We start from the raw sequence: 24351 nt of genomic DNA, 5'->3' as shown, positions 1-24351 counted from the left end.
AGCAGTGGGAGGGACACCGGCATGAAGCAGGACTGTAACACCACTGGTGCTGGAGCAGCCTGCCCATGTGTGGCTCCAGAGGTCCAGGAGCACTCTGTGCCTGGAGCAAGGGAGATGTGGGTGCAGGCAACAGTGCCTCTCATCCCAGGGGCAGAGGGAGCCTTTCCGCCTCCTCCAGTCCCGCAGAGCTCCCAGTGCCCACGCTCTTCCTCCAAAGCCCCTGAACAATGGCCCCTTTCTCTCCTGCTTAGGGACGGAGACGGGCACCGAGGCATTAAGGGGCAGCGGGAATTCAGGCAGTGGGGCTCAGGCGCGCCCAGCGCCTGCGAGATGCAAGGGAAGGAGGGACACATTCAGCCTGGGCTCCCCGGCGCAGCCCCTTCGGTGCCGCCCTGTGCAGCGGGGTGGCCAGAGGCAGCAGGCAAACAAGCACCCGCTCCGTTCACCCGAAAGCAGGGTCCCCGGTGGGACAGGCTCCCAGCGGGGTGGGTGCGAGCACACCTTCCCCTTTAAGACGCTGGTTCTCCGTGCCAGAGCCTGACCTCGGCATCCTCAGCTGAGCTGGATTAACGGGGCGAGGGGGAAGGGGCCTGCAGAGGGGACTAGGGCTGCTGGCCTCCTGGGGCTCCCTGCACTTGTGGCAAGGTGGGCATGGCCCTCGGGGCTCCGCGGGGTCTGGTGCTGGGGTGGCAGGTGTAGGCACAGCCTGCGCTGCCACTGCCTCTTCCCCGGTGCGTGGAGCGGGGGTCCCCACACCGCCCCGGGGCTGATGGGGGAAGCTGGGGAGGAGCGGTTGGTGGGGCAGGCGGCTGTGCCAGGGGGCAGAGCACGCGGGGGAGGCTTTTAGCCAGGCTGCACTGGGAATCGCCCGCCGCCATGAAAGACTTCACCGAAATCACGCTTTGCCCTGAGGCTCTGGACAACAGCAAGGTAGGGCTCAGGGTGGGGTCCTGGCTGGAGGGTCCCTGCCTGGCCATCTGTGGGTCCCCACAGCATGCTCCCCATGGTGCCACCCGCGCTTGCTCTCCTGCAGACCGAGTTCTGCAACCCTGTCTTCGAGGGCGAGGAGCCCCAGGCAATGCCAAACGCCAAATGCCCACCAGAGGAGGATGGGACCAGCCCTGCTTCGCCCCGGGATGGCCTCGGTACCCACCTGGGGGTTTGTACGCATGTCCCTGTCCACCGGGCCACCAGGAGCAGCCATGGGTCTGGGAGTGGGGTGGTGGGGCAGGCTCCCCACAGGGCTCTGGGGCCATTTAGGGGACCCACTAGCACCCTGGGGACAAGAGGCCAGGACATGCCCAGCCAGGGCTCAGCCAGCCATGCGGGGAGGTGTCAGTGTGGGGACATGGCTAGCAGCACCCCGGCTCTGCCTGCTTTCCTTGCCCTCTCACAGGTGGGCAGCTCTGGGGCCAGGCAGGCTGGCGCTACCGTGCCGACTGCAAGTTCACCTGGCTGTGTGTGGCTCTGATGAGTGCCGTCCTCCTCTTCCTCATCGCCCTCCTGCTGGGCATCGTCATCCACCGTGAGTGCCTGAGCAGGGAGGGCTGGGGGGCCGGGCCGTGGCTGTCACTGTAGCGGGTGGGACACAGAACCGTCTCGGAGGGGGAGAGGAGCACAGTGAGGGCATCCATCCTACACAGGACCTCCCAGGGCCTGCCCGTCATGGGGAGAGAGTGCCCCCATGCACACGAGCAAAGGGGATCTCCGCCTCCCTGGGATGTGGCAAGGTCACTGGGCCCTGTGAGAGCTGTGTGGGATCCCCTGGGACCTGCACACGTGTGGGGTAGGGTGGGAGCACAGGACATGGGCCTGGGTGGGCTTCCTAAGCCCCTACCCTGGACTGCAGCCCTTTCTCCCTGCTGGGGCTGAGCTGTCCCTGCTCTTCCCTGGGCACAGAGCTGACGTCCCCACAGTCACCCGGTGCCCCAGCTTCAGCCCTGCCCGCCCGTGGCACCACTTCCACCACTGCAGCACCCACCCGAAGGGACCCCCCAGCCCCCAAAACAGCTGCCACCCCAACCCAGAGCTGGCTACCCACAGCTGGCACACCAGCACCGCCAGCACCAGGTAAGTCCTGCGTGGGGCAGTGTGCTGGGACAGTGGTGCCATGCAGCACTAGCTCATGCCCACACTGTTGCCCCATGCAGCCTGCGGCGGGACCCTGCGGGGCTCCGAGGGCTCCTTCAGCTCTCCCAACTACCCTGGCCCCTACCCGCCTGACGCACTCTGCATCTGGCACATCGAGGTGGGCCCTGGCCTCACCATCCAGCTGAAGATGGAGACGTTCAGCGTGGAGGGCACTGCCTCCTGCCTCTTTGACCGTGTGGAGCTCTACGAGGAGCCCAGGGCTGGCAGCATGGATCCTGCCCCGGATCGGGGGGGCCCAACCAGGTAGGGCCCCCACACCCAGGGAGTGTGGGAGTGCATGGGGAGAAGGCAGCATCTCTGGGGGCACACAGTCTCACTCCTTGTTGTGCCCCCAGGTTTTGTGGCAACGTGGCCCCCCCGACCTTCAACAGCAACTCCAACCACCTGCGCGTCATCTTCGTCTCTGACAGCAGCGTGGGTGCCCCAGGCTTCAGCGCCCGCTACCGCGCCGTGGCTCCCAGTGAGAGTGAGTTCCCCTGTCCCCGGCACTGCCAGGACTCCTCGTTCTGAGCAAGCAGTGGGTACCACCAGGGGGTCTCCCATAACGCCTGGGGCACTGGGGCAGGGGAGGGTGCCCAGTGGGACGCCACTGCCAGCCTGGCTGTCTCTGTCTGCACTGCAGAGAGCTGTGCCTGGGACGAGCACTTGTGTGACCAGGGGCTCTGCCTCCACCTGGGCTTCATCTGCGATGGCTTCCACGACTGCACGGACAAGAGTGATGAGGCCAACTGCAGCCTGAAACACAAAGGTGGGCCAGCCCCCCGCCTGCAGCCCGCAGCCTCCACGGCAGCCAGCCAGAGGGCATGGTGATGGGCAGCAGGAGGCAGGGCACTGGGGGGATGGTGTGAAGGGAGAGGGGCAGGGGTAAAGCTCTGTGTGTGTGTGTCTCTCCAGAGTGCGGGGGGCCACTGACCGCCTTGGAGGGGCACTTCTCCACCCCAAGCCATCCTCAGCCATACCCGCACCAGCAGGTGAGAGAAGAGGTGCCAGCGGGATGGAGGCAGGAGGAGGGTGAGGGCAGGCAGGGAGGAAGGCATCCTCCTGATGGGGAGAGGTGGGGATGCCCCTGCCTGGCTTCACGGGTGTCACCGGTTGCCCCCTGCCCTGCAGCTGTGCCTCTGGCAGATCTCGGTGCCCGTGGGCCACGTCATCGACCTGCACTTCCACAACTTCAGCCTGGAGTCGCACGAGGACTGCAGCTTCGACTTCGTGGAGGTGCATGACAGCGCAGGCACGGGGGCCGCCAGCCTCATGGGCAGGTACAGGCACACCTCTGGTATCTCCTGCCCTGCTGCACCACTCTGGGTGCACCAGGCTCCTGTGGCTCAGCTGAGGAAACCGAGGCACAGGCCAGGCTGGTGAGGAGGAGCCACCAGAGGACAGGGTTTGGGGAGGTGTTGGTCAGCCCCGCTGGCCACCCTGACCTCATCCCTCGCCCTATGACCCTGGCAGGTTCTGCGGCCACCAGCTGCCACCCATCCTGACCTCCTCACGCCATGTCATGACCATCCTCTTTGTGGCGGATGAGGGAGTAGCTGACGATGGGTTCTTCGCTACCTACCAAGCCCGCAATGCCACAGAGAGTAGGTAGCCAGGCAGGGGCACAGGCTGCCCAGCAGGGCGGTGCAGTCACCATCCTTGGGGCTTTTCAAGGCCAGACTGGGTAAAGCCCTGGAAAAAAATGCTCTCATCCCACAGCTGACCCTGCTTGGAGCAGAAGGGACCCCTGGAGTCCCTTCTTACCTGAATTACCCTATAGATCCTAGCCCTGGGGATGTGGCCTGGAAGGGCTCACCTGCACAGAGGCACAATCCATCACCTGAGGGCTGCCCCCAAATAACCCAGGGAATTTGGGATCCCCCTAAGCTGGGCCAGCGATGGTCACCTATCCACCGTGGCTGCCAGGTGGCAGTGCTCTGCAACCACTCACCTGGCTGTTCCCTGGCCAGTGACCAAGGGGAGCAGAGACAGGGGTGACCAGCGTGGGAACAGTCTGACTCCCAGCAGGGAAGCCAGCTCTCTGTCTGAGCCCATGCCCAAGCCCATGCCCTGCTGTGCTGGCCACTCTCATCTTACAGAGACCTGCAGCCCTGCGGAGTTCTCCTGTGGAAATGGTGAGTGCCGGGCGCTGGAGTCCGTGTGTGATGGCTGGCACGACTGCCCCGACGGCACCGACGAGCTGAACTGCACTGGGGTCTCTTACCCAGCCTTTGGTGAGTGTCACCCCAGGTGCTCCCCTCAGCATCCCCTGAGCCCACCTGGCCTGGGAGATATGCTGGAAGCTGCCCCATGGCTAACATCTGCCCGAGGCACGCCTGGCAGGCATCACTGCCGCTATAAGACATGAAGCACCTCGCCTTGTGGCAGGGTCTGTCTGTGAGCCTGTGGAAGTGGAGATGTGCCTGGGGCTGGGCTACAATGACACCTCCTTCCCCAACATCTGGCTGGCCATCCCCGACCAGGAGGGAGCCGCTGAGGTGCTGCAGGACTACCAGGTGAGCTGGCTGGGGGCTGCCCGCACCACACCACACCGTGCCATGCTCACTGCCACTCTCCCACAGACGCTGATGGAGCTCGCCTGCTACCAGCACCTCCGCCTCCTCATCTGCAGCCTCTTCGTGCCCAAGTGCACCCCGGATGGTGGTGTCCTGCAGCCCTGCCGAGCCGTGTGCTTGGCTGCCGAGCTGCGGTGCCAGCAGTCCCTCGGCCTCCTCGGCATCCTCTGGCCCATCAACTGCAACATCCTGCCCGACTCCAACGACCCCGTAGAGTGCTTCCAGCCCTGACCTGGCAGGAGAAGAGCAGGGGGTGAAGCAGCCTGCTCAGAGCCTCTCCCCTGCCCCAAACGTCCAGAGCCCTCAGCCGCTTTCCCGCAGCCCGCAGGCAGCTGCTAGCCAAGCAGAGGAAGGGACTTGCTCCCCAGACGGAGCAAGGCTGGGACGAGGTGAGCCAGGCTGCAGACTGAAGAAGAGCCCAGGGCTGCCCATGTCGCACAGCCACAAAACCAGCAGAATAAACAGCGCGAGCAGCTGACAAACCCGATGGAGCAGGTGGCTCATTTGGGGAGGGCCTGTGTGTGTGGGTCCTGACAGATCCCAGGGGAAACTGAGGCATGGGGCCACGGGAGAGAGCCAGGGCTGGGGTGGGGGGACTAAGCAGGAATGGAGGGGCACAGGTGAGACTGCTTGGCTGCAGGGGGGATTTGGGCTGCTGGCTGTGCCCTCAATGGGCTTGTAGAGCCCCAGGGAGATGGATGGGTCTCAGAGGGGGTCAGGCTGGTGGCCCCATGGTTCAGGGAGGGGATCCTGTCCCAGCAAGGACTGTGGCCCTGCTGGCTGAGCTGGCCATGCTGGCTTCAGGCCATCCTGATGGCCACAGGCCTGGCAACACCCTGTGGCCACAAACCATCTCCCTGCTGGCCAAAACCAACAGTCCCTTCACACCTTGGGAGAGAGGAGTCATGGGGCTCCCTGCCAGCACCCAGCCTGGCTCCAGGGCATCCAGGGCAGGAGGGCTCAGCCAGCAATGTCACCCGCACTGCTGTGGGCACTGGCACTGGGAATAGAAAGCCAGCAATGCCAGCATGCTTCCCACTGCCCTCACCCGTCCTGGGCGCGTGGGAAAGTCCCCTGCCCGACTGGGGTTACTGGGAGCAGGACGCGCTCGGGTCAGCACCACTCTGCCCTTGCAGCCAGCCCAGCACTGCTGTTCCTGCACAGCCACCCCTGCTCAGGGGGCTTGAGATCACCCAGCTCCTTCACTCACTGCATGTCCCAGCTGCTGCAAGCTGGCTGTAGGGCATGGGGACTCCCCCCAGCCACAGGACCGTGCCACCACTCAGCATCTGACGATGTCCCTTGGACGTACTCAGTGCTGGAACAAGTTAAAGGCAAGCTCAGAGTGCCTTCGAAAGCCCGGCATGGTCCCAGCTTTGCAGCGTGTCCCGTGATCCCCTAGGGCTAGCCCTGCTCCCTGGCATGGACACAGTGCTGCTCTGCCTGCGCTCCCACCTGCCCGCTGCTGCCTGGCAGGTCCCTGCCCGCTCAGCCCCACACGTTGCCTCCGGGCCCTATGGCAGCAGCCCCCGGCTGGCTCCTGCAGCTCCCCATGGGTGCTCCCAGGGCTGGCACTGCCAGTCTGCCTTGCCTCAGCTGCCCCAAGTCTGCCAGTCAGGGCACCCGCATACCCCGAGGGCTCCCTCTTCCTTCTCCCACTCCAACCCTGCCTGCCTCTGCTGGGTTTCCCTCCCTTGGCCTTTCTCTTGTTCCACTTTCACCCTGCTGCCTGCTTTCTCTCATTTCCCTTCCCTCCATCCTGCTGACTGGGTGCCCAGACATGTTCAGCCGAGACGGTTTGCATCCCATGCCTCCCCTCCGTTTGCCAGACTGTTTCTCTTGCTCTCCCTTCCCCCTGCTTACAGGACTTCTGACACCATGGGATTATTTTTCTTTTTCCCCTTGTCTTGTAGCTTTTGGCTCCCAAGGCCCTTGATTTCCTTTGGAGTTTGGGAGGAGAGACGTGAGGAGGAGGGGGGGGGGGTGGAGAGGCTGCCTTTCCTAGGGCCTTCGTCAGAGCGAAGTGGCCAGGAAGAGCCGCAGCCCTTCCACGCCGGAGAGCAGCGAGGCGCTGGGGCAGGAGCTGCGGGATCGAGGTGAGTGGGGCTACCCAGCTCCGTCCACCCCGCGCAGGGGGGAGCTGGGACTCGATGGGGTCCTGGCTCCGGCGCCTGGGCGGAGGAGAGACACTTTTCTCCTCCTTTTCCTCTTTGCTGCAGCCATCGCGTCCAGGAGGGGGAAGAGATCAGCTTTCCCTGGGCAAGGCCATGGGGAGGGGGCCAGCGCTGGCCACAGGGCTCTGCTCTGGCTGCGCTGGTGTGGGAAGGACTCGCGGCAGCCAGGGCAGCAGGGTGGTCCCCGGCACCGGGGTGGTCCAGGGATGCTGCAGCCCCAGACAGCCGTGCCCCAGACAGCCGGCCGGGTGTGGAGCAGAGCTGCCGGCAGCAGGGGTGCTGCCAAGGGCTGGGCCACGACGCGGCCCCACGCTCCCCGAGCTGCTGCCCTGCCACGCACCGCCCGGATGCAACAGCCCCACCCCACGCATGGCTCGCAGCTCACCCGCTGCCCTCCAGCTGACACCCCAACAGTGCCCCCCCATGCACACCCACAGCCAGCCATGCCGCCAATGCGGCGGCTCCCATCCCAAACAGCCCCCAGCCGCACGCGCGGAGCTACCGCCTCCCGCAGCTCCCTCCGCAGCTCCCTGGCCCCAGGACCCCCACGAGCCATCCCGTGTGCTGTGGGACAGTGCCGTGGCACAGCCGGTGATTGGGATGCTGCGGCAGGTGCGGCCAGCGGTCAGGCCTTGCCATGGGGAGCAGCCAAAAAGGCAAGGGGGAAAGAAGGGAGGAACAGTCCCCCCCCTAGCACTCACTCCCTGTCAGGCACTGCGAGGCTGTTTCCCAGCCCTCTACACTGAGGTCCCCAGAGCCATTACCCCTCTTTGCCCCCTTCCAGCCCCTCCACGGCAGACGAGATGAAGCAGCTCTTCCTCCTCCTCCTCTTCGGGCTCATCACCAGCTCCTTGCAGATCGAAGACAACAAGATCCCTGGGCTGTGCTCAGGGCAGCCGGGTATTCCGGGGACCCCAGGCCTGCATGGGGGCCAGGGTCTGCCAGGCAGAGATGGACGAGATGGCCGTGACGGGGCGATGGGGATGCCAGGGGAGAAGGGCGAGATGGGCCCTCCTGGTAAGAAAGGAGACATCCCAACTGGGGAGGGGGACCTGCTCTGCCCTGTGGGGAATGCCCTCATGCCAGAGGGTGAGTCCTGGATGCTAGCACAGCCCCCGATTGCCAAACTGAGAGTGAATCCTGCAAAAGTGCCCCTTTCATGCCACCACTGCCCCTCCAGTCCTGCCTGTGGTGACCCTGCGCTCCGGCAACAGCCAGCAGCTCCCCATCACTGGAAAAGCTGCATTCCTCCCCATCCTCACTGCCATCCCTACCATCCCTACCCTACCAAGCTGTCCTGGGAATATATGGTTGCATCTTCCCCACCCTGGCTCCCGCGCTGGGGTTTCTCCAATGCTCTGTTGCCACTGTGCCCACTTATCACGTGCACTTAGTCCTCCCTTCTTGTGCTGCTTCCCCAGGCAGAGAACTGGCCACAGCGGGTATTCACCACCTACATCTTGTGGGATGCATGTAACCCTGGTGGGATTGGGGCTGGGCAGGGGATTGGGGGATCTTGGATCGCAGGGGGCTGTGCCGGTGGCAGTGGCTTAGAGGTAACCCTGTCCCTCTCCTGCCTTGCCCCAGGAGCGCCTGGTCCCCGCGGGGAGGTGGGCAGCCCCGGTGTGGATGGCATGCATGGTGAGAAGGGGGCGCAGGGCGAGTGTGCGGTAGCTCCCCGCTCAGCCTTCAGCGCCAAGCGGTCTGAGTCACGCAGCCCGCCGCTGGCCGACCAGCCCATCCGCTTCGACGTGGTGCTCATCAATGAGCAGGGCCACTACGACCCTGCCACAGGCAAGTTCACCTGCGAGGTGCCTGGCCTCTACTACTTTGCCGTCCACGCCACCGTCTACCGTGCCAGCCTCCAGTTCGACATCATGAAGAACGGGCAGTCCATTGCCTCCTTCTTCCAGTACTACGGGAACTGGCCCAAGCCCACCTCGCTCTCAGGGGGGGCCCTGGTCCGCCTGGAGCCCGAGGACGAGGTGTGGGTGCAGGTGGGCGTGGGGGACTACATCGGCTTCTACGCCAGCATCAAGACGGACAGCACCTTCACCGGCTTCCTCGTCTATTCCTACTGGCAAAACTCTGCCGTCTTCGCCTGAGCGCGCCCTCGGCTGCGGCTGGGGCCAGGGCATATGCCCCTTCCCAGCCACCAGCGCCCTGGGGAGGGCAATGCTGGGGTCCTGCTGCGTGGGAGCCAGAACACCGGGACCCCTGCCCCACTCCGCTGCTGCTGCTCAGTGCAGGGCAGGATTGCAGCCCTTCCGCCGCCCCGGGGGTGGCGGTGAGCATCCCTTCAGCAGCGCTGTGTAAGAGCTAAGTATTATCTCGTGCACCCAGCTCTGGGGGAAGACGCCCGGGCTGGGGAGCCGCAATAACCTCGTTGTCATATGTTACTCGCCATAGCCGCCTCGGCACGCAACATAGCCCCGCCGGCACGGGCACGGTGCCCCGGCCCGTGCTGCCAGCTTCTCCCCGCACGCAGAGCGAGCCCAGGCTGTCCGGCCGCTGGCACGGCAAGGGGCCCGTCCCGCCGCGGTCCTGGCACGCCCCAGGGCTAGCAGTCACCCCGCTCCCTGCCCTCCGGCCGCCCCGGCGCCTTCCCTTCCCCCGTCACCCTCAATAAAGGGCTCCTCAGCCACGCGTGTGCCTGCTGCGTGTGCGCCCGGACGGCCTGCCGTGCTGCTCGGGGACCCGCCGGGCTCGCTGCGGGGCTGGCACCCCTCCGGGGAGGCTGCTCCGGCGGGCAGGGCTGCGTGGGTGCTGGGGACACGCGGGGGCAGCGAGGGGTAGCGACAGGGGACGGGAGGGGACGGGAGGAGACGGTCGCCCCCCCTCCCGCAGCAGGGCCGGCGGGAGCCACTAGATGGAGGCATCGGCGAGGGGACACACCGCTGCGACAGTCCCCCGTGCGCCCCCCCCCAAGGCTCGGGAGGGGAGCGGGGACGGAGGAGCTCCCCCACAAGGTGTCCTGGCTCCCTGCGGCGCGGCGGCGGGGACCGATGCCCTGCTGGGCGTGAAGGTCCCGCTCCGGCGAGGGCGGGCTAGCCCGGCCCTGGGACGCCCCTGGGACGGGGCTTGCGGGCCCCCCTTCCTGCCTGCCCCCCTGGCAGCCCCGCTCTCCAGTGTGAACGCGGTGACCCGCCTCTGCGAAAGGTCTCTATTTTTAGCAGGGGAATGAAGAGCTTCCTCATTCCTGCCCAAAATAGGTCCCTGCGGGGACCAGCCAGGGAGGGGGCTTTTGGCCAGGGGCCGAACTCCTTAATGGGCCCTGCTGCCGGAGCGGGCTGGGGACGGCTGCTCTGCTCGGCCGTGGGGTGGCAGCTGGGCTGGGCTCTTCTCCTGGCCATGCCAGCAGCACGTTGCAGGCGCCCACCCGCCCGGGACCCCCCTTACACGGCCGGACAGCCACCTCTCCCCTGGCCTGGCTCTTTTGCTGCCCCCCAGGCCGTGCTGCATGGAGCCCCCAAGATGGCCATGCCCACCCGGGATGAACCCTGCAGGAGCTGGGGCAGGCTGGCAGCAGCCGTGGGGCCAGCCTGTGTGCCCCTGCGGAAGGCCAGTGCCACCCCCAATGGGGGCTGCCCACAGCCCCAGAGCTCCCCACCCTGGGACTGGGGACCATGCAGGCATCTGGGGCTAAGGGCATGTCACTGCAACCTGCCTGGCTTTTGGAACTGGGGAGCACGCACGGTCTAGCAGTGCCCAGGGCCACCCCCAACCCATAGGGGCCTGTGGAGGTGCTGGGGGCAGGGCTCGCTCCCTGCTGGGGTGCAGAGGGGCTCTGCTAGCCATCTCGCAGGCTCCTCTTCCCAGCCCCAGCTGCAGGATTGGGTTACAGCGGAAGTGTCTGTTTGGGTTGATGATGGCCTTTTCTGTAAGCAGAGCTGCCCAGGGGCAAACAATGCCGCAGAGCAGGTCGATGGTCGGTGCTGTCTATTCTGGGAGGAGGAAAATTACTTTTCTTGAGATGAGGCCAGGGGAGATGTGGGGGGGCTGGGAACATCCTCTAGTCCCTATCACGATGTGGGAGAGCACAGCTAACAGAGGCAGCCACAGACATAGGACTTGGCACAGCAGTTTCTGGGCTCTGCTTTCTTTGAGATGCTCTTGGTCTTCTGGACACTTTGTCTGGGATCATTAGGGGACTTCTGGGAACCCTCTGAGGAACACAGGGGTGCCTGCTGATGCCTGGGGGGGATGAGGAAGGGGATAAGGAAAAGATGAGGGTGAGGAAAAGAAAAGGGAAGGAAAGCTGCAGGCGACCTTGACTTCTGTCAAGTTTCTAGTAAGCTCCAGCTGCTTCTGACGAGATCTACCAGCTGCCCCTAAGGAAGGAGTGCTTGAAGCCCCTGTTCCAGCTGAGCCCAGGTTAAGGAGGGGCCAGCATCCCTTAGCCAGTGCAAGGGAGAAGCCTATATAAGAGCCAGGCTCAGCACACAGGTGTTACAGTGCAGCTGACAGAGGCAGCAGTTTATGCAGAAAGGTGAGTTGTTTTGGTTTGGGGGTTTCTTTTTTTGGTTTCTGTGGGTTTGTTGTGTGTTTTTTTTTTAAAGTGCCAACACCTCTTCTCAGAGCAGCACACGCATCCTCGACACACGAAGGTCACAGTCCCCAGCAGCCATTGGAGCAACTCTTTCTGCAATGCTGGAGGACACAGCCTGGCTAGTCCTGGGCTGTAGAGGGTGCTTGGGGCCTCTTGCTGGGGCTGGTGCACCTTGCTGGCAGCCTGCAAGAGGTATGTGGTTTTGCGTGTCTTGCAGCTGTGCTGCCAAAGGAAGGAACTGCTGGAGGAGGTCATCAGGCTGTGTGGCATCAGGAAAGGCCTGAAGGAGATCAACTGGATCATCTCTGAGACCCTACAGCTACAAGAGCCCAAATCTTCACCTACAGTGGCAGAGTGTGTGCCTGCCAGGCTTGAAAGTGGAAATGCCCTCGATGTTGAAGGTTGTCCTGATGACTCCTGGCAGCAAAAGGATGGCTCCCGCTCCACCTAAAAGCTTGCGGTTATGGCATAGATTCAACACCCTCATCACTGACAAGGTGCAGGGAGCATTCTCCAGTCATCTTCAGATGACATCGGCCAGCTGACCTGGTAAGGAGAGCTTTAAACTGGGAATGGCAGGGGAGGGGACAATTCTCACTCAGGTGGGGATGGGGTGGGCAAGCAAAGAGCTCAGGGGGTGTGAACAGCAGGGACTCTGTTACCAACAAAACAGAAGTGGGGTCACTTTGGCAAAGGGGCACAGATAGGGCAGTGCCCACAGGACAGCATTGTGGGCAACCTCTTATGGCCTTGCTGGCAAGTGGGCATGTGGACAGGAGGAACTAGTGGGCTGTGAGCGCTTGTTGGTCTGAAGCCTCTTTGGGATGACTGATGCGGCGGCTGATCCTTCCCCTCTGCTCAGCACTGGTCAGGCACAGATGCAGGGCTAGGTCCAGTGCTGGGCTCCCCAGTACGAGACATGGACATACTGGAGAGAGTCCAGCAAAGTCCATCTTCCACTGTGAGGGTAATCAAACTCTGGCACAGACTGCTCAGAGGGGTAGTAGAGTCTCCACCCATGGAGATATTCAGAACCTGACCGGCCACAGTCCTGTGCAACCTGCTGTTGCTGTCCCTGCTTGCGTGGAGGGCTGGGCTGGATCATCTCAAAGTCCCTGCCAGCCTTGGACACTCTGTGTCCCTGAGACATCGGCACTGTGGCTCTGAGGCGCAGGGATTGTCGGTGTGGCTCCCCATGCCGAGCCACTAATGAGGGAGCGAAGCTGCTGCCCAGGAGCAGCCCAAAGGCCCCCCATGGTTCGGCTGCTGATCATCACCTGCTCCCTCCCTGTCAGCCTGGTATCATTAGCTGCTCATGCTGCTGCGCATCTGCAGCGTCTGTCCTGCCAGCTCCCTGCTGTTAGGCAGACGATGGCTGTTGTCCCTGGGCTGGGACTAGCAGCTCATTAGGGCTGGGGTGTTGCAGCTGGGCTGACAAAGGGATCCTGGGGATTTTCCCAGGGCCTGGTTTCAGCAAGCTGTCATCCCCCACCACCCCCATGCTCCTAAACTGGGGTAACCTAGCAGCATCATGCTCCTCCTTCCTTGGGGAAGGGAGAAGGGTCTTGGCATTGTAGTGGGCTGAGACCAGCCCACTCTGCTTGTGTATGAGGCTCCTAAGCAAGCTCTGGAGCAGGGAGTACCCCTGGGGACTCCAGATATCATGCCCTGGAGTGGCCTGTGAGCATTGCTACTGTTGAACACCCTCCCGAGGCAGTGCAGCTCTGCACGAAAAGCCGTAGTGCCAGAGCAGGCAGGTCTGGTATGGCCAATCATCAGACTCAGGGACCCTATGTGCTGCCCATCAGCTGGGAGGTGGTTCCATTTTCCTCCCATAATTGCTCGCTGTGCGGCCAGTGAGTGAGCCAAGTGCGTGCAGGATGGCTCCCAGGGGAAGGCTGTGTCCCTCACATCCTGTCCTGGCTTGGCCGCAGTGGTCTGAGGCAGCTGAACACCCTCTCTGTCCCCTGCTGGGACTGTCTGAGGGGGTGGTGGGCTGGGAGCACCCTGCCCGTGCAGGGGATGGCAAACATTCCCCTGCTGGCCCAGTCCTCCTGCCCTGGGGCAGGTTTGCAGCCACCCTGGGTGCCCAGCCTGCCTTGGCTCACACACACTGGGAGCAAGAGAGGAAGGCTGAGCAGTGCCTCAGTTTCCCTAGTTGTCACCCATCTGCAGCCAGACCCCTGCAGGGCTTGGGCAGGCTGATGGTGTGGCTTCCTTCCTGTGACTGGCAGAGCTGCGCTCCTGCAGCAGACTGTCTCTTTCTGGCCTCCCAGCAGCCCCCCTCTCCTCACTGGTTTTCAGCCAGGACGCGAGAGGATCCTGGTTAAAATTAGCTAGTTTTCTGTCGTGGCCCTGCCAAGGCAGGTGAGTTCAGGGCAGGGTGAGCCAGAACTCCTGGGGTCTCTGCCCATCAGGGTCCTGAAACATTTTTCCAAACAATTTACAAGGATGGTGGAGAAGCAGAGGGTGCTTAAAAGCACACAGCAACTTGCCAAGAGCTCAGATCATGGTCCAGGAGTAACTCACTGTGCAGGGAATGCATCTGCTCGCCAGTAGCCCAGCGTGGCTGAGCCTGCCACAGCCTTTCTGTGAGTCAGGACCCTGTGCTGCCTGCTACTCCACAGCACCTACTGTTTTGGGTGCTGCCTCCATCCCTGGGACAGTCAGGCTTGCCAACACCTTCCATCACAAGCAGCAGGACACTGAGGCACCAAGGACATGTGGGAGCAGGGATTATACATCCCTGTGAATGTTTGTGCCATCCTGGGAAACCCCAGCCCCTCTGCTTTGGGCTGCTCAGGCCCTGCGGAGATCCATCTCTGAAGAACCTGAGCATGAATTCCTTTGCTGCAGTACAGAGATGGACTGCTCCTGAAAAGAGATGAAGCTGTGTGTACAAGCCCCTCCACAAAGCAGCCATTGCTTCTTTCGTAGCTGAACAGCTCAAAGTGACCTGAATTAGGAGTGGAGAGAAGATGCCAGCCTTTCCTGGGCTCTTGCCAGCAAGAGCTACCCCAGCTGCTCTGCCTGCTCCTGGGCACAGGAGGCTGCAGCACCAAAGGCATCTCCAGGCAAGATGCAGACATTAGCACTGGTGCCTCGCAAGTTGCACTCTCTGCCCCCTTGCGCAGGTATATCCACAGCCACCTCATCTCGCTGTGGGTTAGCAGAGCATCCCCAGCAGGGGCTGGGGGATGCCAGCCCTGGAAAGCCCACCCACCATGTCTTCAGGTGTGGATTCATGTCCTGCATGCCAGGCTTTTGCTGTGCAGCAGCCTAGCTCCAGGGTAATCCACAGCACTGCCTTTCTGGGTGCAAGCACCCCCAGACAAGTACCCCTGAGTTTGCTGGTGTTGTCAGCCCTCCAGCTCTGACCCTTGGGGAGGAGTGATGGGCTTCCTCTGGAGCCCAGGGGTGAGCAGAGAGGAGACCCCTTCGCCCCCAAAGAAAACACTTCCCAAGAATGAGGCAGCAGGCAGCTTTTGGTAAAGGAAACTTTAATCTGCTCAGTATCTAGTCCATAGTGCAAAGAGTTAAACTTAAGGCAAAGCTTTCTCTTTTTTTTTTTTATATAAACAGGCAACAGATAAACAGGCCGTAAAACAATAAGCGTGACTGCTATAATAGAAAAAGGGTTTGAGGGGAGAAACTGCAGTCCTGGGGAGGTGTCCTTTACCCCCTGTAACTCACGTAGGAAGCATTGCACCCTGAGATCCACGAGCTGGTCCCAACCAAACACCACTGCTTCCAGCCAGGAACATGGCCATGCTCCCACTCCTGGGTATCTCCAGAGGTATACCCAGGGAAGGGTGCAGCTCTGCAAGTGCCTGGGACAAGCTGGACCCTGGTGAACACAGGCCGTGAGGCTGCACTTGCTGCTCTGGCACGGGCTTGGCTACTCAACTGTATGTGTCACTAGCTGCAGCCACAGGAGAGGTGGCTGGCGAGAGCAAACATTAACACAGGTGGTGTGAGTCTGGGGAGGCACAGCGACAAGAGGCTGAGCAAACGGGCTTGGGCAGGCAGCTTTTCATCTCTGCAAAGCAAGGTGGAAGCAGCTGACCGCTCTGAGGCCAGGCCCTTCTAACACCACTTAGTGGTCAGGAGCCCAGCTTGGTCCACGGGGTCCCTCCAGCCCACAGAAAATGTGGGGGCAACCAGCCCTGAAGCACCTCTCAGAACGAAGCTACTCTCCAACAAGATAGTATCTTGCCACATCTCAGGTTTACAGTTAAGAGGCATATTCCGGCCTTGCCTCGCCTCTCTGCTGCCTCTGTTTTGGCTTAAATCACTAATCAAGAAGGAGAACAGAGAAGGAAGACCATGCCAGCTGCCCTCAGGCTCTTAGCTTGCAGTCCAGGAGTCAAGACTCTTTCCAGTCTGGCCCCAGCCAAAATTGGCTGTGGCGCGTGGCTGATCTCAGACAAGCAGCTGGAAAGGGAAAGCTTTTAGTGCAAGGCTCTCTCTCAGCCTAGCAATTTCTTGGAATGGTGCTGGTTGACCAAGCTGGGATAAGCCATCTCAGGCCTCCCGAGCCAGGATCGGATGCTCTTGTTAGACTTTGGGGGATACTTTTAAATAAAACTAGCTGCATTTCTGACATACAGTAAGACAACAGCAGTGTAACCCTGCCCTAATCAAAGATCGCCATGGTCCTAGTACTGCTCCATGCACACAACTGCAGATCTGCAGCACAGATATGCAAAACTTGTGACTGGAGCTGGAATGTCTCAGTGGGTTCCCAAGAGCTTTGGAGTGTCCCCTCTCCTCCCAAAGAGTTACTTCCTCTAGCCAGCCCTGCCTGGGAAGCAGCAAGCAAGGACTGGTGTGAACCACCCAGCTCTGTGGCACTTTGAGCCTGAAGAAAAATGTGTTACTTAGAGAGGATTCTCCAGCATTGGCTCAGACGTGTGCTGCTGCTGCCAGGATTGTAAGCACTGGCCAGCCAGCCCTCAGGTTCCCCAAGCAGCACCCCCCACCCCTGCAGAAAGGGTAACACCGTCCGGCCTCCCCATGCAAGTAACCTGATGTGTGCTTGCTAGTCTTGCATAGGTGATGCGTGGAAGCGGCAGCAACACTGAGCTCTGCAGGGAGCCTGTGTTCATCATGGCTCCTCATTGTCCTGGCAAGGGGAATAGGAAGCTCAAAAACCAAAGCCGCGGTGGCTGGGATACTGAAGTATCCCAGAAAAACTGCTCTTCTCCAGCTGAGAGCCAGGCTCAGCCCTCTGGTAGCAAAGCCTAAAAAGCCTGAATGTACTCAGCTCTCCCAGGGCCTGCAAGAGAGGCACGCTTCTCGCTTCCCAGAGAGCTCACGCAATTAGATGGTGGGAAGAGGAAACGGAGGTCTGAATGCAGTCTGACAAGTAGTTTTCTGGTCAGACCTTGGGAAAACCCCTCTCTTCCCTTGCACCAGCCCCTGGGATTCCCAGGAGGGCACAGCCTTTAACCTTTCCATCAGGTTTGGCTAGGAGAGATCAGAGCATCTTTCTGCACTCTGCTTTGGATCTCAGACCACTGCAGGCTTGAGGCAACAGGCCCTGAAACAGCAAAAGTTGTCAACAAAAAAAAGGTAACTCTTTTAGCCTGCTGCAGAGATCAGTTATTGTGCTTGCTAGCAAGAGCTACAATCTAGTTACCTAGCAAGTGCGGCTAGCAGATACCCCCAACAGCCTTTTGTCCTTTCAGCACCATCCTTAGTTCTTTGGAAGCTACTCAAGGCAGCCCTGGGAAGTTCTCCTTCCCATCAAGAGGCAGACAGGGGTGCTCTTGACCTCCTGGGAAAATGACCCAAGCCACCCGCCCCCTGAGCTCACAAGTACACATTAAGTGTCTGGAGGATCATCTGGCGGCACAGCGGGCAGTTGCGCTGGTAGATGGCCTGCTGCAGGAGGACTTCTGTGCATTCCTGACACAGGCACAGGTGCCTGCAGGGCAGAAGCAGGACTGTCTTGGTTTGGTCTTGACAGATGACACATTTCTTACGTTCCTCTTGTTCTTTCAAGAGCATCCAGGGGTCATTATCTGGAGTGCCCTCACCATCCACAGCTGCTGCATTCAGCTGCTGCCTCCTCAGAGCTCTCCCCCAGGAAGTGCTCGGTTCCTCCCTGGGTGGCTGGCGACGCTGTCCTCCCAGGGCACTTCGACTCAGAGCAGGACGTGCTTGTGGTACCTGCTCTGCATCCAGCTGGTCCTCATGCTCAGCTGGCAGCTGGTTGAACCCTGCCAGCATCAGCCTGCCAGGGGCTGTGGGTCTTGGGGCGGGCACAGCTGCCCCTCGCTGGTTGCTTTCCCGGTTCATTGTTCTGCCTCCTCGGCTCCAGTTGGTCACCTGCAGACTCCAGTCCACCAACCTACGCCAGGCCTGGGAGGTCATGACCATACCCAGCGTCAGGACTGCCACCTGATAGAGCCGCCACACATCCCGCTGCAGGCGGTGGTAGGAAGGTAGTGTGGTAAAGTAGCCCAGCACATAGTCTATCAGTGTCCACAGCAGCCCAGGGTTGAAGACAAAGGTGCTGGCAACAATAATGAGGAGAAGCAAGCCCAGGCCATAAATATTCACAAAGAAGATGCTGATGAAGAGCTCAGCGAAGGAGGCCAGGAGCTCAAAGGCCAGCTGGCAGGGCGACCACAGCAGGATGGACACGGCGATGGCACCGCTGGAGACGTGTGCCAGGAACGCAGCCAGCAGGTCCGTGACTCTGAGGAAGGGGCCGGCGACAGAGTCCCACAGGGCCGCCACCAGGGTGAAGAGGTTCTGCGTGCCGATGAGGCACACGTTGACCAGGCTGTTAACGAGGTAGGCCAGCAGGCTGGTGCCGATTGCCAGGCCCTCGCCGACCTGCCTGGCCAGGGCCTGGCCGCAGCCCAGCAGGTTGCAGAGCCCGCGGTGCAGCAGCTCCTTGCCCCGCAGCCCCAGGTGCGACAGGAGGTGCCCCGCCACCTTCAGCCCCTCCAGGCCGCAGCAGCAGCCGCGCAGCAGGCCGGCCAGCCCCTGCAGGGCGCCCATGGCCAGGCAGCAGGCCGCCCGGGCCAGGGAGGCCAGCGTGAGGAGCAGCCCGTCCCAGCAGGCCAACGCGCCGGCGGCGGCGGCGGCGGGGAGGCTGCAGGCGGCGGCCAGCAGCCAGAGCAGCACCGACACCAGCGAGGACACCAGGAAGAAGTTCACGTCCAGCACCAGGACCAGCAGGTCCAGGGCCATCCGCAGGCCGCGGAGCAGCAGGAACAGCAGGTCCATGGCGGGCCCGGGCTGCGGCCAGGCGCCCCGACGGGGCCCTTACGGCGCCGTCAGCCGCGGCCCGCTCGGGGCCCCCCGGCGCTGGGCGCCGCCATCTTCGCTCGGGCTGCCGCGCGGCGCCGGGCCAATCGGCGGCGAGGGCCGCGCCCCTCCCCGCCGCCCATTGGGCCGTTCGGAGGACGCGGCGGGGGCGCGGCCGCTGGGGGCGGGGCCGCTGCCGGGCGGGGCGCCTCTGACTGGCTGTCGCCACCGGGACGGGCCCCGCCTACTGGCGCGCGTTTAAAGGGCCGGCGGCGCTCGTTTAACTGTGGCGGCGCCGAGGGGACCGGGGCTGCGCGGGTCCGCTCCCAGCGAGGCGGCGGGGCTCGGGGCGTGACAGCGGCACCCTCACCCTGGTTCCCAGAGCGCGGGGGGCACCCGCCAGCCACAGGGTCCCCGGGGCAACACGTATGATGGGTTTGTGACAGCCTCAGCCCTGGCATGGGGAAGGTTTGCGCTCGCTCGTGGGGTCCCTGGGGCGTGTTCAGGTCAGGGTCAGCCCGAGGCAGGGCTGCTCTCACCCCACCAAGCAGTTTCCTGCAGGAGGTCCCAGAATAAACACACGGCCATGGCCTGGCCCAAGGTTATGGCCCCAGAGCAGTTCCTGCCGGCTCCTGGGCAGGGTGCAGGGGGGCCAACATCTCTGGTCTTTGCTCCGCTGTGCCTCAGGAGATGGTCCAGCCCCACCGCCCTGACGGTGACGACAAGCTCAGGAAAATCCAGCCCTGGAGCCCAAGGCTTTTTAAGGAAGGGGAGAAAAGTGGAGCGGATGACCCATGGGAAAGATATCTGTAGCTCCGGAAGGGACCGGCCAGCGCGGGGCCAAGGAGGGAAGCACTGCAACCCTGGGTAGCAAGGGAGGAGCCCGAAGGGAGCAGGATTCTGGGGTCCCCTTCCCGCAGCCGTCTGCCCCTTCCACCATATCTGTTCCCGCTGTAACACCCTGAGCCGGGGCAGGAGCCAGGGTGGGGGGCACGTCCTGGCACACTCTGTGTTGGATGATGCTGCTGGGTGCCATCCAGCTCTCCAGCTGCAGCACTAGCTGGGCTGCTGGGATGGCAGATCTGCATGTGTCTGTCTGCCTGTCCCCACCTGGGGTCTATCCTGCTAGCTGGCTTTCCGCCAGCCCCGTCCCGTCCCTGCCTGGCTGGTTTCAGCTGTGGGCTCCCTCGCAGCGGGTGCCTGGGTCCTCCCACGGCGTGCGCGCCCATGCCCACGTGACAGAGCCAGGATGCTTTCAGCATTTATGGTAATGTTTGGATTTCTCATTGCTTTACCAAACAGGAGAAGTAAAAAAAGAACTGAGCCAAGGGCTGGGTGTGTTCCACTCATTCCCTGCCTCCGGCCGCGCACCTGCCTCCCCCTCCCCACTCCCAGCGCCTGCCCAAGCCCCTGCCACACCCAGGGCACTGTGACCTGGTGGGCTTTCCGCTGCAGGGACAAAGAGGGCAGGGGCTGCATGGTTTAGAGGTCGCAGCTCCGTAACAGGGCTTCTCCATCATTGCTCTGTGCTCCAGAAGGCAGAAGGGAGCCTGTGCCTGTTCTCCACTACTGTAGGGTGTCCAGCTCCACAGTGTCCAGACCTGCTGGAGAGAAGCACAGCGCTCAGGCACCCCGACATAAGGTGAAAAGGGATGCAAGGGGCTGGGATCACCCAGGGGATCAGTTCAGGCTGGAACACCAATTTGGCTGGAGCAGACTGGAGCAGGGCTCCCGGTGGAGAGGCTGCAAGGCTGGAGTGCAGGGAAGGAAAATGCCTCCCTGGCAGCTGTGCAGTGGCCAGGACCCCTCCTTGCTAGGAGGGTCCCCCAGCTGTCCCTGCACTTGCTGGAGGTCCGGGCACAGTGCCACCGCGCTCCCAGCTGTGCCGGTGGCAGCTGCCAGCAGCAGGACAGTATGGGCCTGGCTTGTGAGCCCCCTCCTCTTGTCAGCCTCTCAGTGCTCCTTGGGCACAGGGTAGGTGGGGTTCTGCCGGGCTGCACTGGTGCTAACCGGAGCCATCACAGCCCACTCTGAGGGCACAGGAGCCCGAGATGTGGGTATCTGTGCCTGGAGACCCACTGCCAGGCAGGGGCTGTGCGGTGCCACTGGCTGTGCTGGCACTGAGCCCGGCCACAGGGCTGCTGCTGCATCATGCCTCTGAGCTGTCTTCCCGGTGCTGAGCTCACCGTAGCCAGGCAGCCGCCCTACATTTCAGGGAAACAGAGCAGCCAGAGGAAGGTAGCTATAGGGCTGCCTTGGCCCTTGGAGCCACTGCGTCCTTGCAGCTTTTAGCTGGAAGCAGAGAGAGGGAGGGAGCAACTCCGGGGCCAGGTTTTGCGGTGCTTGAGGAGCTCTCTGGAGCCCAACATGCTTGGGCAGGGGTCAGGAGCCTGTGCTCTGGGGTCCAGGCTGTGTGGAGCCTGGGGCCAGGCTAGCAGCACTGGGGCATTGCACCCTGAGCAGGTCCCAGCAAACTGGCTGGGAACAGGCTGTGGGTGGCAGAGGAATAGGAAAAAAGAGGCAAAGGGCTGGCAGCACAGCCTGCAGCTGTGGAGTGGGGACGTGGTGCTGGGGACCACCACAGCTCCCTCCAGGCCTACCTCCGCAGGGGAAATGCAGCTTCCCCAGCCCCAGCATCTTCCCCTGCTTCCCCAGGCCCTTGCTGGTACATCCTGCCCTGCACTGGCCTGAGGCAGGAAGGGTATTTCTGGGGTGTGAGTCCCACTGGCTTCACACCAGCGCTCCCAGCACACTCGCAGCTGGATGGGCAGCTGGGACCATCCCCAGGGTGCCCTTACCTGCAGGCCCCCATCCATGCGGCAGCCCCAGCGCCTGGGAGAAGCCAGCCAGCATGGTTCTCCTGGGAGCTGCCAGCAGCCTTACCTCAGGTCCCCTCAAGATGCCCTTGCCGAGGGCTGGGCAGATGCCTCAGCAAGGTGGTGGGCGCCTGCAGCCCGGTGCTTGCAGGCCAGGCTGGAACAATAGCTCATTCCCGTGCATCCGCTCCAGGAAAGTCCTCCATCCCCACTTGGGCTCAGCTCCAGGATGGCGTGGCTCACTCTTCCTCTGGCCTTCGCCTAGCCTTGGAGGTGCAGGTGATGGTATCTCCCACCGCACGCATCCCCGCTGGCAGGGAACAACAGCCGGCATCCGCCCCTGCGTGTTGTATGGCCAGGGCTGCTGGGGCGAGCCTGCGGGAATGCTTGGGAGCTGGAGGGTGCCAGTGTCCCCCAGTGCCCCTGGCAGCAGGTACCTTCCCTGCCTTTGTTCCCTCTGCAGACTGGTGGAAGAGTGGGAGCATGAGGGCTGCCCGCTGTGTTTCTGGAGGGCTCTGTGGCTCCCCACGAAGGGAGCTGGGATATCTCTCTCTTCCTGGACCCCAGCCAGACAGCCCTGGGAAAGGCAAGTCCTCTTCCATGGGAAAGTCCTGCAAGGAGAAATCCCTGCTCGGTGCAGCCAGCCCCACAGTTCCCCTGGGCCCCTGTGTTCCGGCATGTCCCTGATGCTGTGGGGCTGAGCAGGGTGCAGAGCTAGTGGCGCGGGGAGGTGGCCTGGGGACTGCCTTCTCCCAGGCAGCCCTCATCTGCCCTCACCTCTACTCTATGTGCCCTCGCAGCAGTGGGGAGCTTTCCCCAAAGCCCTCCAAAGGGATCCTCCACAGCCCATGGGTACGAGAGGATTCCCGTAAAGCTGGGGCTGGCCTTGCCACCTGCCTGGGGCTAATCTCTCGTTATGCTTTCTTGCAGTCACTCCTAATGAGCTGTCCTGGGGGAGCCCCAAGCCCTGCAGACAAAGCCAGGACAAAGACTTCACCGCCTGGGGCCACAGGCAAGCAGAGGGGGTGATGCCGGGCCCCAACACTGGCTTCTCCTCCCTCCCTCGGCAGTGGGGAGCACATCGCTGTGACACTGCGTGAGCCAGAAAAGCTGGGTGACATGCAGCGCAGGGCAGGGGTGTTCCTCCTCTCCATTCCTCTGGGGAGTCGAGGTGCGAGGGCTGTGGTGTTAGCAGGGGTGACGAATGAGCGTGGCCGGGACCCCAGCCCGTGCTGTGGGGTTGCCGTAAGGGTGCTGGCGGCAGCTGCTCTTCCCGGGCGTCCCGCTGCCAGACCCCCGCCGGCCCAGCACATAATCCACCCCATTGTGTGGGCGAGTGCCCGGCCCCGGCCCATCTGGCGCCGAGACAATGGGGCCTTTTTCCGGCCGGCGCTGGGGGGAGATGAACTCGGAAGTCTTCCGAAGGAAAAGGCCGGTTTATAAATAGCCATCCCCGGGCTCCCAGCTTCCCCCTACTGCTCCATCAGCCCCAATCCCACCCATCCCCAAAGCCTGCCCCTGGCACCAGAGCAGCAGTGCACCAGGGCTGGGAAAGGACCTGGAGCACATACGTGACCAGCCCGTCCCACCTGCGCACACGCGAGCAAGAGGGCAGTACGTGTCTGTTTGCACGCTGTCCCAGGGCTGCACCTGCTCCGGGTCGTGGGGAGCCTGTACCCCCAGGATGCCAAGTGACAGGCCAGCCCTGGGTGGAGGGCTCCTTCCCCCTGTGCCTTGGTGGTGGTCATCGGCTGGCTAAGGTTTCGCCAGGAGTGCTCAGTCCCCCAGCTGTCCTTGTCCATCCGCCCCGCACACAGTGAGGGTTGGGCCCCCGGAGCAGGGTGCAAGGGGAGGGCTGCACAGCTCCACAGCCTTCCTCGCCACCCCTGCGCTGCTCCCTGTGTACTGTGGCCAAGCCCATGTCACTTGCATGCCACAAGCCAGCCCTCACAGGGGAGCTGGACCTCTGGGGCTCCTGGGTCCGTCCTCTGACAGCAGCACCATCACCGGGGCTGATGCTGGGACTGTGCTTTGGATGGCATGGGGCTGGGTCATCCTCACCAGTTTGGCTCCTCTTTAGGGCTTTGACACCGCTCTGCATCCACTGAGCCCCCAGCCGTCTCCGCGCAGCTGCCCCAGGAGATTGCGCTCCTCTGGCACAGAATTTCAGATGTCACCTTCCTTCCCCCCTTCCGCTCACGTCCTTCCTTCCTCCGCCTGCCCAGCCCCTCACCCGGCTCCCGCTCCCTCCCGGCCCCTCCTAAACAAAGGCACTGTAGCCATGGTTAATAATCCCCACATAAAGGCCCTGCAGAAGAGGAGAGGAAGGAGAGGGGAGACACAAAGAAGCCGCTGGGAGCCCAGCCAAGGAAGGGGGGGTGTAAGAAGGCGTTTTCCTCAGCTGTAGGACAGGGGTGTCAAAGAGGGCTCCCAGCGGTGGACAGAGATGGGGGGAGTTACCCAAAGGCAGCTTTGCCCTCATGGCACATCTGATACTCCCTCCCTTGTGATCTTCCCTGGGGAGCAAGAGGTCAGACAGCCCGGGCAGGTCCCTGTATTTACCCCAGACCGCAATACATTGCATGAGCCTTAATGCATCCCAAAATACAGCTCCAGGGGCTGGTGGGAAGGTGTCCCGGGGGTTTCTACCCAATGGTAGTGAGCCTCAGCACTGCCGTGCCCCTGCAGCAGGGAAGCGATAGGCCATTCCTGGGCAGTGTGGGAAAGCACGGAGCTGGCCCGCATCCCGTCCCATCCCTGGGGAGCAGGGCCCCTCTCGGCCCTGACGGTGTTGTGTGAAGAGGTGCAGGCCTGGGCGGACACAGCAGCCGGCTTCCGCCCTG

The 24351-nt window shown here is 62.6% G+C and overlaps 2 protein-coding genes across 5 annotated transcripts; one reads left to right on the top strand and one right to left on the bottom strand.

The window, feature by feature from the left end:
• The first annotated feature begins 71 nt into the window (after positions 1–71).
• On the top strand, positions 72–9505 carry LOC134525017 (complement C1q tumor necrosis factor-related protein 5-like). 4 transcript variants are annotated; one of them, XM_063355436.1, is made up of 14 exons: positions 72–930; positions 1034–1145; positions 1397–1525; positions 1900–2070; positions 2151–2394; positions 2487–2617; positions 2774–2899; positions 3046–3122; positions 3262–3410; positions 3604–3734; positions 4230–4364; positions 4519–4646; positions 4713–5201; positions 6620–6688. In XM_063355436.1, exons 1-13 carry the CDS (start codon positions 877–879, stop codon positions 4935–4937), a joined length of 1812 nt encoding a protein of 603 aa, XP_063211506.1. In that variant the 5' UTR covers positions 72–876; the 3' UTR covers positions 4938–5201; positions 6620–6688. The 4 variants fall into 4 exon arrangements, with proteins under 4 accessions (XP_063211506.1, XP_063211507.1, XP_063211509.1 ...); XM_063355437.1 differs by lacking the exons at positions 72–930; positions 1034–1145; positions 1397–1525 and having other exon boundaries at positions 1952–2070; positions 2123–2394; positions 4519–5201; XM_063355439.1 differs by lacking the exons at positions 72–930; positions 1034–1145; positions 1397–1525; ... (6 more) ...; positions 3604–3734; positions 4713–5201 and adding exons at positions 7665–7897; positions 8468–9505 and having other exon boundaries at positions 4231–4364; positions 6620–6802.
• A 5421-nt stretch (positions 9506–14926) lies between these two features.
• Positions 14927–19669, bottom strand: RNF26 (ring finger protein 26). Its single transcript, XM_063355435.1, has one exon. It carries the CDS (start codon positions 18669–18671, stop codon positions 17244–17246), a length of 1428 nt encoding a protein of 475 aa, XP_063211505.1. The 5' UTR covers positions 18672–19669; the 3' UTR covers positions 14927–17243.
• Between the last annotated feature and the right edge of the window lie 4682 nt (positions 19670–24351).

The sequence above is a fragment of the Chroicocephalus ridibundus genome, chromosome 18 (assembly GCF_963924245.1).
Source record: "Chroicocephalus ridibundus chromosome 18, bChrRid1.1, whole genome shotgun sequence".
Lineage (NCBI taxonomy): Eukaryota > Metazoa > Chordata > Aves > Charadriiformes > Laridae > Chroicocephalus > Chroicocephalus ridibundus.
The sequence above is the reverse complement of the archived record's forward strand: the minus strand, read 5'-3'. Positions and strand labels throughout refer to the sequence as shown.